The sequence below is a fragment of the Pygocentrus nattereri genome, chromosome 25 (assembly GCF_015220715.1).
Source record: "Pygocentrus nattereri isolate fPygNat1 chromosome 25, fPygNat1.pri, whole genome shotgun sequence".
In the NCBI taxonomy this organism is placed as follows: Eukaryota; Metazoa; Chordata; class Actinopteri; order Characiformes; family Serrasalmidae; genus Pygocentrus; species Pygocentrus nattereri.
In genome coordinates, this window is record NC_051235.1 from 23,148,708 (window position 1) to 23,162,321 (window position 13,614).

The 13,614-nt window shown below is 39.0% G+C and overlaps 1 protein-coding gene across 1 annotated transcript in view; it reads right to left on the reverse strand.

The window, feature by feature from the left end:
• Positions 1 to 13,614, reverse strand: part of si:ch211-186j3.6 (neural-cadherin) — a 374,937-nt gene that overhangs the window by 17,015 nt on the left and 344,308 nt on the right. The window contains exons 30-31 of the mRNA XM_017723303.2: positions 13,179 to 13,359; positions 11,718 to 11,962 (exon numbers count right to left, since the gene is read on the reverse strand). Coding sequence (XP_017578792.1) covers positions 11,718 to 11,962; positions 13,179 to 13,359 — 426 coding nt within the window. The remainder of the gene's footprint in view (positions 1 to 11,717; positions 11,963 to 13,178; positions 13,360 to 13,614) is intronic.

The following is a 13,614-nucleotide window of genomic DNA, read 5'->3' on the forward strand; positions in this document are numbered from 1 at the left end:
ATGCAAAACTAAAGAAGCACACTTCAGCCCTAAACCTATCTTGGCTGATTGGTTACATGAAGGGTAAGAGAAAAATAAGGAAATGGGAGTTTACTTTATCGCCATTAACATTACACATGAAAACTCAGAAGATATGAGTAGGAGCACTGCTCACTATCAATAGATAAATAAATTGGCCATATCGGTGCTGTAGACATTGTGACCCTGGTTCCAATCACCACCAGTGTAAACAAAATTTGAAGCAATAAGTCTCTATGATAAGGTTGTCATGGTGTTTTGGTTATACAGTTAGTTCCTGTATGTGATCAGATGGTTACCTCACCGCTGAGTGTTCCAAAATACAATGTAATTAAATTGCATATTTTTCCTATTCCTGTCTGTGAGTTGTAGTTCCTTAAACTATTGATCCTCACACTGTTTTAGCCATGACTAACCATGACTTACTTTGAAACACATTTCTCTACACCAGTAGTCTCCAACTCTGGTCCTGGAGGGCTACCTTAGATTAGTTCCAACCTGTATCCAATAAGCTGCCGTGCCCTTTAATTAACTCTAATACATCTGATCCAGCCAATCAGGGACTTGGGAAAAGGTTGATTAGCTGGAGCAGGTGTGGCAAATTGTACTTGGAACCAGGCTCCTTGACCAGGACTGGAGACCACTGGTCTGCACGCAAGTCTCAAGGACTTTGCTAGTTAGTGATATCACTTATCTAATAAATGCTCAAAAACACAGCCGTGCTGGCTGTTAATGAACCAAATGACAACTTTCCAAGCATCCAGCTGCTCTTTTGCAATATCATTCTGAAAAACTGATGTGTATACATGTTATATTGATGCACAAATGTCAGTGACCTTAGCTATTTGGCTCCAAGCTGTACACTGTCAGCCAGATGCAGAAGTTGGAGACCTTTCCATTTTTTTAAATATTCACTAACACTATTTCAGCTAATAACTATGACGGGATTTCATTGAGCTGGGAGCTGTTATGCAAATGTCATTCCCAAAACTCTTCTCAAAACTATTTAAAAAGCAAACATCTGTGACTGCCCAAAAGGAACCCCATGAGAACCACTACTGAAATATATCAGAGCCCTGCTGGTCACATCCTGTATAGCTATAAATAATGCGCATCCATGACTTAGTAAGGCATGCGAATGAGATGAAGTCTCGCAGTAGGTTCTCATTCCCATGCCTTACTAAGTCATGGATGCGCATTATTTTTTAGTAAGTGTTGGCCACCCATTAGGATCTTGTTCCCATGCCTTATTAAGTCTTTGTCACAATTGCATTATCTCATTCCCACACCTTACTAAGTTGTGGCCACGCACTGTTTTCTTCTTATACAGGATTTCACCAGGGGTGACTTTGTACTTTTATTTTAACCATTTTTTTTGTATTTTTAAATAGTTCCTTAAAGATCACAGTGCCTACAGATGTCTCAGAAAAGAAACATTAGAAAGGCTGCTGTTTAGTGCAACAATGTAAAAGTGATGGGTGATTTGTTTTTTTGCTGGTTTCATACAAAGGGATGTCCAGTGTGTGAAAAAAACCCTGGAAGTCCCATATTTGCTGGCAACTCCAGTGTTGACTGGCTGCAAACTCACTCACCGTAGCAGCACTGGTTCTAGCTTCAATGGCAAAAAATTGTTTAGTTAACAATTATTCCGAAAATGTTCTTTTCTAGTTTGGTAATGTGCTCTTCCACAGATTAATTGAGATCTTACACATCTCATCTTTTGTCTTTGGTTTGAGGAATAAGTAACTCTTTCCACGAAACTCATGGGAAAATGGACAAGTTTTCAGACTTGCAAATGTGTTGAGGCACACTGTAAAGCTTTTTCGAGGTATTACATAGTTGCAATTGCTAGGCTTTGACAGACCAACTGGGTGAACCAGTCTGCAACGGGCCACTGCCGCATCTCTACACTCTCAGAAATAAAGATATAAAACTGCCACTGGGTCACTACCGCTATTATCACTGGGGTGGTTCCCTCAAGGGTACATCTCAGTACCTTTAATCAGGGAACATAATTGTACTATAATTATATTTTCTGTGTTGTATTGACTCCACACACCTTGCCTCGTCTCCAGGCTTTTTATTTTAATGTTTTGTTCTAAAACTTTCTTTTTACCTGGAAAAACTGATGTAAGGATCACAATTGGACCTTAAAACCACTGATGTGCCTTTGAGGGAACATTTACATTTTTGGCCCTTGATAAACGAAAAATGTACCTGCACAGAAACTTTATTTCTAACAGTGTAGTTAGTTAAGAATATCAAGAGCACGAGCTCTTCTTGAGCATCTGTTTTCCCTTATGGACTGCATAACGTTTTTTTCTTTTCTTTTCTTTTTCAGAGACCCATAGATTTTGAAACATTCAGGGTGTCCAAAAAGTGAATTAGACCCCCTGTATTTCATGCCTCAGGGGTGTCCAAAGCTATTATGCACTTAACTGCACATCTCACCTCTCAAGAAAAATGAATAAATAAAGTTTTAAAAACATTCTGTTCGAAGGAAATTGATTAAAACTAGTGTCCAAGGATAATGCTAATGTAATATGTTACACGTATGAATGACTAGTGATATATTCATCTGTCTGATTTTAGTGACTATATTACAATAACCACCCTCATAATCACCTTACTTGTATTTTAACCCTCTTCTTGTGTGTTTTTAAATGGTTACTTAATACCATGATACCATGAAACTATACTATTTTTTTAACTAGGTTACACTGTTAGAAATAAAGATACGATGCAGTTACATGATTCATTCATCAAGGTACAAACAATGTAAGTGTACCTTCAAAGGTAAAACAGTGGTTTAAGGTCCAATGGTGTAACTTTCATGAGTTTTTCCTCATAGAAAAGTAGATATTTAACACAATATAATCACTGGCATGCTGAACTTCTTCTGAAACAATGCACTGGGCCACACCATATATAGGGGAACCTTCGGCAGTCCTGGTAGTCTTTCCTTTAATGACTATAAGAAAACTTTAATTGCGAGCATCTTATGTGCAGCAGTCACTGTAATGTTCCTGCATTAAGTTAACATGGCCTACCAGCCTACGAATAACAGGTCCATGGAAGCACTTCAGCTCCACTATGGCTCTATTCTGCTCGAATGGGCTTTCAAAGCAGGGAGTGCCACGTATGCAGGTTTTTTCTAATTCACTCCATAGCTCTCTTAGATGAACACTAAATATAGTGCCATATGCTTTCAAAGGCCATGAGTTCAGCTCAGAGGGGAAGATTACAATTACATGCGATCCACTCACATTCTACCATACACACTGTTTCTATGTTTTCTAACACCGGAATGACACGTACAATCTTACTGACCTCAACTTAATGAATCTTTTAAAAACACCATGTATCATGTAATGAAATGATTAAAGAGAGAGGAGGATGATAATGAAAATTATGTAACGCATCTGAAAGTGGAAAAAAAGACAAATGATGTTGCAAATGATGCTCTTTAATTTTATTAAAATAATTTGCACATTTTCTGCACATTGTGTATCTATAGGCACAAAGTGTTTTGACTGAGAATCAGAGTTTGGTCTTCCTCCATTGACCTCCATGCTCCAGCCACAAACGCACTCTTTTGTAGCAACTCTGCTTGCCAGGTTAGACAAGCTTTACAGAATGCCAGCAAACGTTCCAATCAACTCAATGAGAAAGTGGAGCGAACAGCTCAGTTGTTTTTTGTCCAAGTATTTCATATTTAAAGTGTATTATTTATTCCAAATGATGTTTATTTCATTTGTGTTTGACAGATGTACAATCAAGCTAAGACTCATTGTCATTTTTACTATGTGAAACTGAGATTAGTTACAACAACATAGTCTAGCCCAGTAGCAGTAGTTAAAGCATTCTAATCATGCCTAGTTAAAAAAAATATACACATATACAAACAGTCAATGCTCTAAACAGTATGTCAGCATCATTTGCTGTGGAAAAATACTTAGAATTTCACTTCATGCCAAAGTAGGTAGGCAGTGCTGTTGCCTCACAGCATTAAGGATCTGGGTTTAATTTCCAGCCAGGTGACCAGGATCCTTTCTGTGTGGACGCTGCATGTTCTCCCTGTGTCTGAGTGGGTTTCTAAAAGGACAGGCAGTCTGGGCAACTGGACATGCTAAATTGCCCCTAGGTGTGATTGTATGTGTCTGTATGTCTGCCCTGTGATGGACTGGCAACCTATCTATTTTTTTTTCCCTGCCTTCCGCCCAATGACCACTGGGATAGGCTCCAGCACCCGTGACCCAGAAGGATGAGCGGCTTAGATGTGTGTGTCTGTGTGCATGCTAAAGTCGATCAAAATGTCCTATTTGTGCCCATGCTTGGTGATTTTGATTAAATTTAGCAGTAAATATGTGACCTGTGAATTTTTTCTTTAACTTCTAACATGTTAGGTGCTAAAAAAATAAAGAATATATATGCATGACAAATTCAAAACTTTTTGTGACTTTTGTGATTGTTGCCACCATAGGTCTCACATTTCCATCACGTTTTACCTTTACTAACACAGTGGTCTTGTTTTTTCTACAATAACCAACAGTCCAGTTTTGGTGTTGCAGACCACAACAGATCAATTTCAAGCCCTTTTTTAAGCTGGTTCAAGCGATTTGGGGCAGGGAATACCGGGTTAAGCATGGAGCACTGGTGTTATAAAAGTACAAGCCTAACCTTCCCACAAGGGGGGTGATATTAGAACTCAAATAGTGTTTTTTGTCATCTTTGAGCATGAGGAAATCCATACCAGCAGTACTACATGTATTGTTGGAAACATGTTTCAAAATGGGAAGGGAAGGTTAGGCTCAATGTGAACCAATGTAAACTTTCCATCCAAAAATATACTTCTATCATTCATTGTAATAACTTTGAATAAAAAAAGACCCTATTCAAATGTAGTGTCATGCCTTAAAATATTAAATTAAGATTTTTTTATACACAAAAATATAATTTCACTGTTGCTGGATCAAAAAAATGTCCAAAGTAGTAACTTTACAGGAGAAAGACAAAACATAATGTACTTTTAATGTAAGTTAATGGAACCAGAACTTCTGCCCCATCATTTTGTGCCATTTCTTTTGTTCCGTTCATCATGAAATGTACATACAATGTAAAGGCCAACAGGTATTTTCAAACTACGGCAAAAACTGAAAAATTGACAAAAATGGAGATACAAGGTTTTGTTCCGACAACAGCGATATACATGTATCAATATGTGACTCACTAATACTATATATATATATATATGTATGTGTGTGTGTTTGTGTATATTTTTTTATTTCCATTTTCCAATGTTTAAACTGTTTTTAGGAATCCACTGACCATAAAACTATGATGTTTTACGTGTGTGTATATATATATATATATATATATATATATACATACACACACCTTGTATCTCCAAAATGGTAACTGTACAGGAGAAGGAATAAACCAACTGTACTTCTAATGTAAATCAATGGAACCAGAGTTTTTTCCAAGTAACTGTGAGTTTCTTTTGGCCCATTTGTCATGAAATTCATACACAATGTAAAGAGTAACAGGCACTTTCAAATGATGTCAAAAACATACATATATATATATATATATGTATGTATGTATGTATGTATGTATGTAAAACATCATAGTTTTATGGTCAGTGGATTCCTACAAACAGTTTAAATATTGGAAAATGAAAATACATCAACAAAGTCAATGCTTGGGTGTCTGAAGGTTAAACTGGAAACTCAGCATTATCCCACCCTAAACAAAACAAACTATGCTACAGTTTCTCTTTAAGTTCAATGATTTTTTTTAACATTCTGTAAATCTTGTCCATTGTGGCGACAGCGGCTACAGATGAAAGCACTTTTGGGTGGAGCATGGACAGGTCAGTTTCAACAAATGGATTTCCCTACAGTTCATGCAGGCATTTTGTACATAGGAACAATAAATAATAATAAATAATAATACATAACAATAATAATACATAACATGAGAAGGATCACACATGACACAAATGAAATGAGACTCAGTGGGTGGAATGGCAAGTCAGAGTGTTTCAAATTTGGTTTGAATAGTGCAGTGATCAACATGAGCCATTGACTCCCTAATTTGCTGCACTGCCATTTCAACAAGTCTCAGTCATGAGTTCTGAATACGGTACATCACTATAGTGGAACCGAGGACAGCTGATGCTGATTAATTGTGCATGGCACGCGCGGAGGAAGAAGGCAGCAAATTACAGCTCAGCATGACTCTGTGTTTATTTGATTGATGCTATAGGAAAATGAATGGTTTGTATTTAAAACATGCTCTTCAGCAAATGAGGGAGCCTTTTCCGAAGCCCAGATATGTACCCTGCAAAGCAACTTCAGCAGAGACCCAAGGGCTCCTGTGCCTCCTGATGCTTTAGACAGAATTAGACTTAATCAACCGTGTAATCTTGAGAACACGTCACCCTGAGGTGTTCCAGAAAAAGGCCATGCTGCGCTCTGTTGGTGATTGGTTACTGTGTTATGGTGATGTGTTGCTTTTTACACCACTGTGTTTCGGCTTGAGTTCTGTGCCACAGTAGAGATGGACGCAGCAGTAGAGTGGTGAGTCAGTGCTTATGTAAGGGGTTTCCTGGAGCTGGGTCGCAGGGGTTCTGAGTGAACCCTTTGGTCCACTCAACTTCACATTACACACTGAGCACTGAGTCAGCATGGACCTTGCTTTAGACTGCCATTCAACGCTCGTACAGCATGAGGCCTCTGACCAAGTAAGATCTTCCTGGAGACTGTAACTGCCACATGCACGCACAATATAATCTTCCATGCATGAGCTCTCAGCGCACAAAACACAGGATGATGCAAAGTATGCACTGGAAGGCGGTGGGAGACTTTATAAAGTCTAACTCAGACTTACTCATTAAGGTCTTTCTGGCTGAAAGCCCATTCAAAGGGTCTTGTACTTTATAGATATTTTAGAAAATAATCATTAACCTTTCTAAGATTGTAATATATTTCCACATAAAGGCACTTTTTGATTTCTGCATATCCGGCTTCTGCTAACTCTATGAATAAAAGCTATGTCTTAAAATACATAAAGAATTACACATATTATAGATAACGCTGCTTTTTTAATTGAACATACCTTGCTTTTAATAACTTACTCAATTAATAAATGCAAATTCCTATTAATCACTCTAGACAAAAAAAATAAAAATCACAAAAAACTTAAACATGATGGCTAAAAACTACTACAAATACTAGGAACAACTACAGCTCAGCCACAAAATGACAGACCACACAAACTCACTAAGTGGGTCTGCCAAGTGCATCACTCAATACAAACAGAGCACAAACTTCCTCTGGAAGCAACATCAGTACAAGAACTGCACATTGGGAGCTTCAAGAAAAGGGTTTCCATGGCTAAGCAGATGCACACAAGCCTAAGATCAGTATTCACAATGCCAAGCGTCGGCTGGAGTGGGGTGGAGCCACTGGAGCAGTAGAAGCGTGTTCTCTGGAGTGATGTATCAGGCTTCCATATCTGACAGTCTCATGGATAGATCTAGGTTTGGGGGATGCCAGGAGGACGCTACCTACTTTTAATGAACAATGCCAACAGTAAAGTTTGATGGAGTAGGGATAATACTGTGGGCTGTTTTTCAGGGTTTGGGTCCCTTAGTTCCAGTGAAGGGTAATGTTAATATTTTACTTAATTACATGCTTTCAACTTTGTGGCAACAATTTGGAGAAGCCTTCTCAAGAATGGAAGCTGTTATTGCTGCTAAGTGGGGGGGCCTTCATATTAATGCCCATTGTTAGGAACAATATGTCCAACAAGCTCATACAGGTGGAGTAGTAAGGTAGCTACATATGTCTGGCCATACAATGTATATGAGTTAAAAAAAAAAAGGGGAATCAGACAAAGCATTTTTAAGTAAACAAGTTTTGTTCTTGTTTCCTCCTCAGGCTGTAACTTCATGAATCTTAGGTCTTGAAGTTCAAGTGGAGTTGGGGCAGTTAAGTGCTAGTCCAAGTCTCGAGTCAATCCACATTTGTTTCACAATAAAATTCAAGTTCGACTTAAGTTAGAGTCACTGTTTTTAGTCCTCATCATGGTCATCATCAAAGTAATAAAAAATGCATGCTGAAATTTCCGCATCAAAAAAATGCCATACCATGCCAAAAAATGTCATGTAAGCATGGTATGGCATTTTTGATGCCCTGTGTTTAAAATAAAGTGGGCACTAAATGTGAATAAAGCATAGTTGGGCTTGTCAAGGTAAAAAAGTTGTGCAAAAAATAAAAACCAAAAAACTGATAACCCAAAAAAGGTGAAAGACTTAATGTTCAGTTTTTCATTGCAAGGGTTCAGTTAAGGACAAGTCTGAATCAAGTCATGAGTCATTTCTCATGAGTCAAGTCATGATAAGGGTCAAACAAAGGCCTTCTACGCATAAACTCAATTAATAAACATAAAAAAATAAGTCTTGAGTCCAGGTCGAGTCAGGAGTCGGTCAACGTGCTGCTTGAGCCACTGCCTATGTTCTCCATCTCTCATACTTGGTTTTGTTTAAACAAACAAATAAAAATATCCATGCCTTCTATGAACCAACTCAGTTTATAAAAAGATATTCCTATGAATATCATAAATATACCAAAACAAAGCCTTGATTTGATTTGTTCATTCCTTAAAAAAGTCTATGCCTTCTATGAACCATCTCAATAAATAAACACAGTTTCATCGACTTCTACTGCGGTGCAACTGGCACAGGCCTATTTTTTCCCAGAACTAGGCTCATACTTTATTGCTCACTTGAGAAGCGCTACAGTAAATCCCTGTTGAATAAACTCTCTCTCTCTTATCACTGCTCAGATCCTCCCAGAATGCCGAGGGCCACATGCCAAAGATGGCCTGAGGCGAGTCGGCAGTGCACAGAAGAGGAAAAGAACACGCGCCTCATCGGCCAGTCAAAGTGTCACACAGCAGCTCACAAACACAAACACACACACACACACACACCCACACACACACACACACACACTCTGCAGCTTCTTTAGCTCTTCCTGCCTTCCACCCTTGAAAATAACTCCGAGCTTTATTGAGCTAATGCCCCTCCATGGTGTATGACGGTAATATTTGAACCTTTTGCTTCCTCTATGAATCTCTTGAGAATTTCATACATATGGCATCTTCTCTGACCCTTAGGCTCTGCAGCCCCTTTAAAAATATAAGCCCTTCACTGTGGGGTCTGGTGGTCTGGCCTAACCTGATCTGCTCTCTGAGGAACTGGTGAATTTTTCTATTTTCCTCTAGATCGGGAGCTTCCAGTTGTGGTGGCTGCTGAGCGTAAACTGGGGCAGATGTTTAGTGCTGAGCAGAGGAAAGACTGGAGAAGGTGAAAGTTTACAATTATCATGCTGCACTAAAAGCCATTTGCAACCCAGGAATAACACTATAAGTGAGAATGATTGTTCTCTCAATTCTAGCCCTTCACCTCTATGGATTTGTTTGGAGACAAACATAACCGAATGAAAAAAACAATACAGAAAAAATGCTACTTTCTACTCTAGTTAAGATTCTGTTTGGGGAGAGTTTTGGTCCGATTGAAATTCTGCCCAAAAGCCCCAGTGCATTGATCTCCATTTCTAACCCAACTTGGGTAAACAGCACATTTGATGCCTACAAATCAAGTAAATAACACTTCCAAAAGCTTTAGCAGCTGTGAACGATCAAGGTCATAATAATGCTACCATAAACATAATCTGCCAGAGAAGGGAAGCGATTATTGGGCTCTGACTGACGTAGTTACGCTGGCTGAATGTTCACATAGACCTGTCATCATGAAAAGTAGAAGATGAAATAATGTTTGAAGAGCTTTAATCACCAGAACCTCTCTAAGAATTATGGGCATGTACTTCATGTTTTATAGCCCTGATGGCTGAAACACATGGTTCTGAATAAATCTGTGTGTTGAAATGAACTGATTTCCTCTGCTTTGAATGTTTGGACATCTGCAGAAAAGGTCATGGATGGAAACTTTCCAACCAAATTCACAGTAGACAAAACTTTAAGCAGTGAATTACAGTACATGAACCTGTCACAGTGAGGTACAATGAACATTCAGAGTACAGTAAACACAGAACAATAGACTCAAATGACACAAATTGGAATTGTGACAATTTAGAGAAACAATGGAAGGAGACATAACAGAGGCTACATTTAGACAGATGGTCAAATGAGACTTTTTTCCCAAAGATTTATACATACACTCTGAGGAATTTAAATGGCAAAAGCCCAGAATTCTTCAGCTTTAACTCGAATCCCACTTGATGTGCATAACAATGCAACCATTCCAGCAAATAATTGACACTACATATAAACTAAAGGCAAAAATGATCTGTAAAAAATCCATGCAATTTTTAATTGTAACAACATGGGATTTCAGAGGTGGAGGAGCTCTGTTTTTCCATGGTTACCAACAATATGTGAACGATAATGTTTAGTGCATGTGCTATTACATGGAGATCTCAGCACAGATCTCATTAAATTGCGAGTAAAATTTACAAGTTTTTGGATTTTTTATTTGTTAGCTTTGCCATCAAAATCAAAATATCTTCTGACAAAGATATCTTTTCTGTCACAATATAGCTTTTAAATAAGCAATTTTTTTCAAAATTTCTGTAACATTCAACTGTTGAGATGTAAACAAAGTCATTGAAAATGGTTTGATGTGAAATGGTGCACTGTGAGAGAAACTTACTGACCGATTTCATTACAACCGGAACCGGAGGTCAAGATGTCCAAAATGCTAACATAGCCATTTTGTTAACTATACACAATAACTAGTAAATCTGCATGTATGTAGAAGTGTAATGATGGTAAAATGGTGAAAAAAAAAGTCTGAACAAAACCAAATTTATTTAGGTACTATTTTTCCCTATTACTTCCTTATATCTTGTCTCAAAATCATATTAACACAATGTCTCATGCATCCCACAACACATATAGAAGCAATTTGTTGTGTCATAATTTTCTGTGATCTTCAGAGACATTAAATGCTCAGACTTCTGGTTTCCATCATCACCATTACTGTGAGTTTATTTACAATGGTGCATTCCACATCAAACTGCTTTGAATGACTTTGGATGAACGTTGTCTACATCTTAACCTTTTAATTATATATAAAGTTTGAATTCGCCTTTAACTCTATGTTTAGAGAAGCTGCTTGGTGGTAGAGACAATATATGTTATCCAGAAAACATGGTTCATCTCTGTGCAACACTGTACTGCCATTTGTTCAATGCCATGCACTCAGGATTGGAAACACGCTTCTCAAACTACTGAAAGCCCCAGCCTTACTACCTAAACTAACCAGTTAAACTCTGTTGAATATACTGTTCACACAAAATTGGGCCTAGTTTAACTACTGTTTCCCTCCCTCACGTATGTGTAAAAACTCCCTCTAGACAGGGTATTTTTTAAATAACCCTGAATAGCACCAAAATAATCAAATCAACTGAACCGTAGTGAAATTTGATGACACATGATGCATTGAATTGTGTCCAACAGAACCCCTATTATAAACCATGAAGCTGATCAAAAGAAAAAACTAACCAGACTTGACTGCTGTTTAAATGTAGCCACAGAGACATGTGAAAGCACAATGACCATGCATGACCATCACCACAGGTAAAACAGGACGTGTTGGACATAGCTACCTAGCAGTGCCATGAAGCAGATGCATATGGCAAACAGCGAGCTGAAGCTGAGGCCCACGTCGTCGCGGTAGATGGCCAGCGTGACCTCGCAGTGCCTGCCGCGGTAGCCCTCCGGGCAGTGGCACGTGAATTTGGAGGGTGACTGGGCCACGCAAGTGCCCCTGTGGCACGGGCGGCTGGCACACAGCGTGTACACACAGAACTTGCCTGTAGCATTGGCCTTGACCATGTGACCCGGAGGACACCTAGGATTGGACGAGACAAAACCAGACAGATGGAAAGGGAATTAATAATCTCAGAAAAAATGAACGACAGACTGGCAAAGTGCATTATTGGGCATTAGGCTGAAAAGTAGCTTATGTTTGCATGGATTACAAGCTAATATGACTGACTGTTTGCATAAAACACTGGGATTTACTGGATTTATCACCAATTACTTTAGCCTTGCATTAGCCATACACAACTTTTGCTGGCTGGCATACACATAGTTAATTCTTATAAATGAATGCCATAAGTGAAAATTTAAATCTTACACATTATGGGGGAATAACATGAAATGTCCTCAGTAAACACTCTGTCTATAAACCCATGCCCATGTCACGATGTGCTTGTAAATTATTGTGACAATCCTTTGCAAAGCAAATAAGTCTCCAGAGTGTATCCAAATCTAATGGATTCCACTGAATGTCTGGACATGGGACACTGAGACACACTGGGATAATCTCTATGTAACAGATGGAGCATTGAACAGTATTTAGAACTGTTGTAAAGGTGGCTAAATACCAATGTGCCTCAGCTACAGAAATGTGAGCATAGAAAGATGCACGCACACACACACACACACACACACACACACACACACACACACATACATATACATATATATATATATATATACACACACACACACACACACGCACACACACACACAACATAGTAATGCATGCCCTCCTGGACTGCGGCCCATGCTAAGGTTGATAAGCGGCAGAATAAGGCATTTTTCCAACAGATAAGAAAATGGTCCCTTTGCACCCCATTCACACATGCATGCACCCACCCACATACACACACATGAATGTACATGCACAAACACCCACCTACACCAACCCATTTTAATTCTAACCAGCAGTGAGAGGAGTAGGGTTAGATGCCTGTCACAGTTTGATACTGGCAAATTTACAGACAGCCCCAGAGGGTCTCGTGCATCTAAAGCAGGACTGGGGAGACACCCCACAGTGTGCATGTATAAGAGTGTGAGTGAGTGACTGTAGAGAGAAGAATGTAAAGTAGCTGAGACCAAAGTCAATATGAATCTCATGTCTCCAAAATGGTGACTTTACAGGAGGTTTTAATTATGCATTTTAATGCAATTAGATTTCATTTCAAGCAATACTCTATTGGTCCATTTGTCATGAAAATCTGTCAGTGCAGCTGGCATATTAAAACAAACAGAAATCACACCTGCACTCATGGATTCTCCAGAGGTCGACGCAGGTGAATGGAGGAGTGCACTGGTTCCTCCTGCAGGAATCTGAAGAGCAGCCCAGAGTGACTCCCTGAGAGCTGACCACTGACACGCCCTCTTTAGGCTGACCGTCCAGTGGCACGTAGCGGCCATTCAGCCTCAGGTCCCTCATACAGCCTGGCAAAGATACACACACCAACAGATGGGGTGGGACTGTTAAAACACTGAACTCATTGGTAGTTGAGAATTTGTGCACATGTTCTTCATTCAGCACAAACAAGAGTCCATAAATACACTGTTAGCCTATCCAAGTAACATTCAGGGCAAAACATGGTCTGCAACAATGTACATATACACTGACAGGCCACTTTGGAAAGTATACCTCCCAGTATCTACATTCGTTGTCCTTTTTATCAGCTCCACTTACCATAT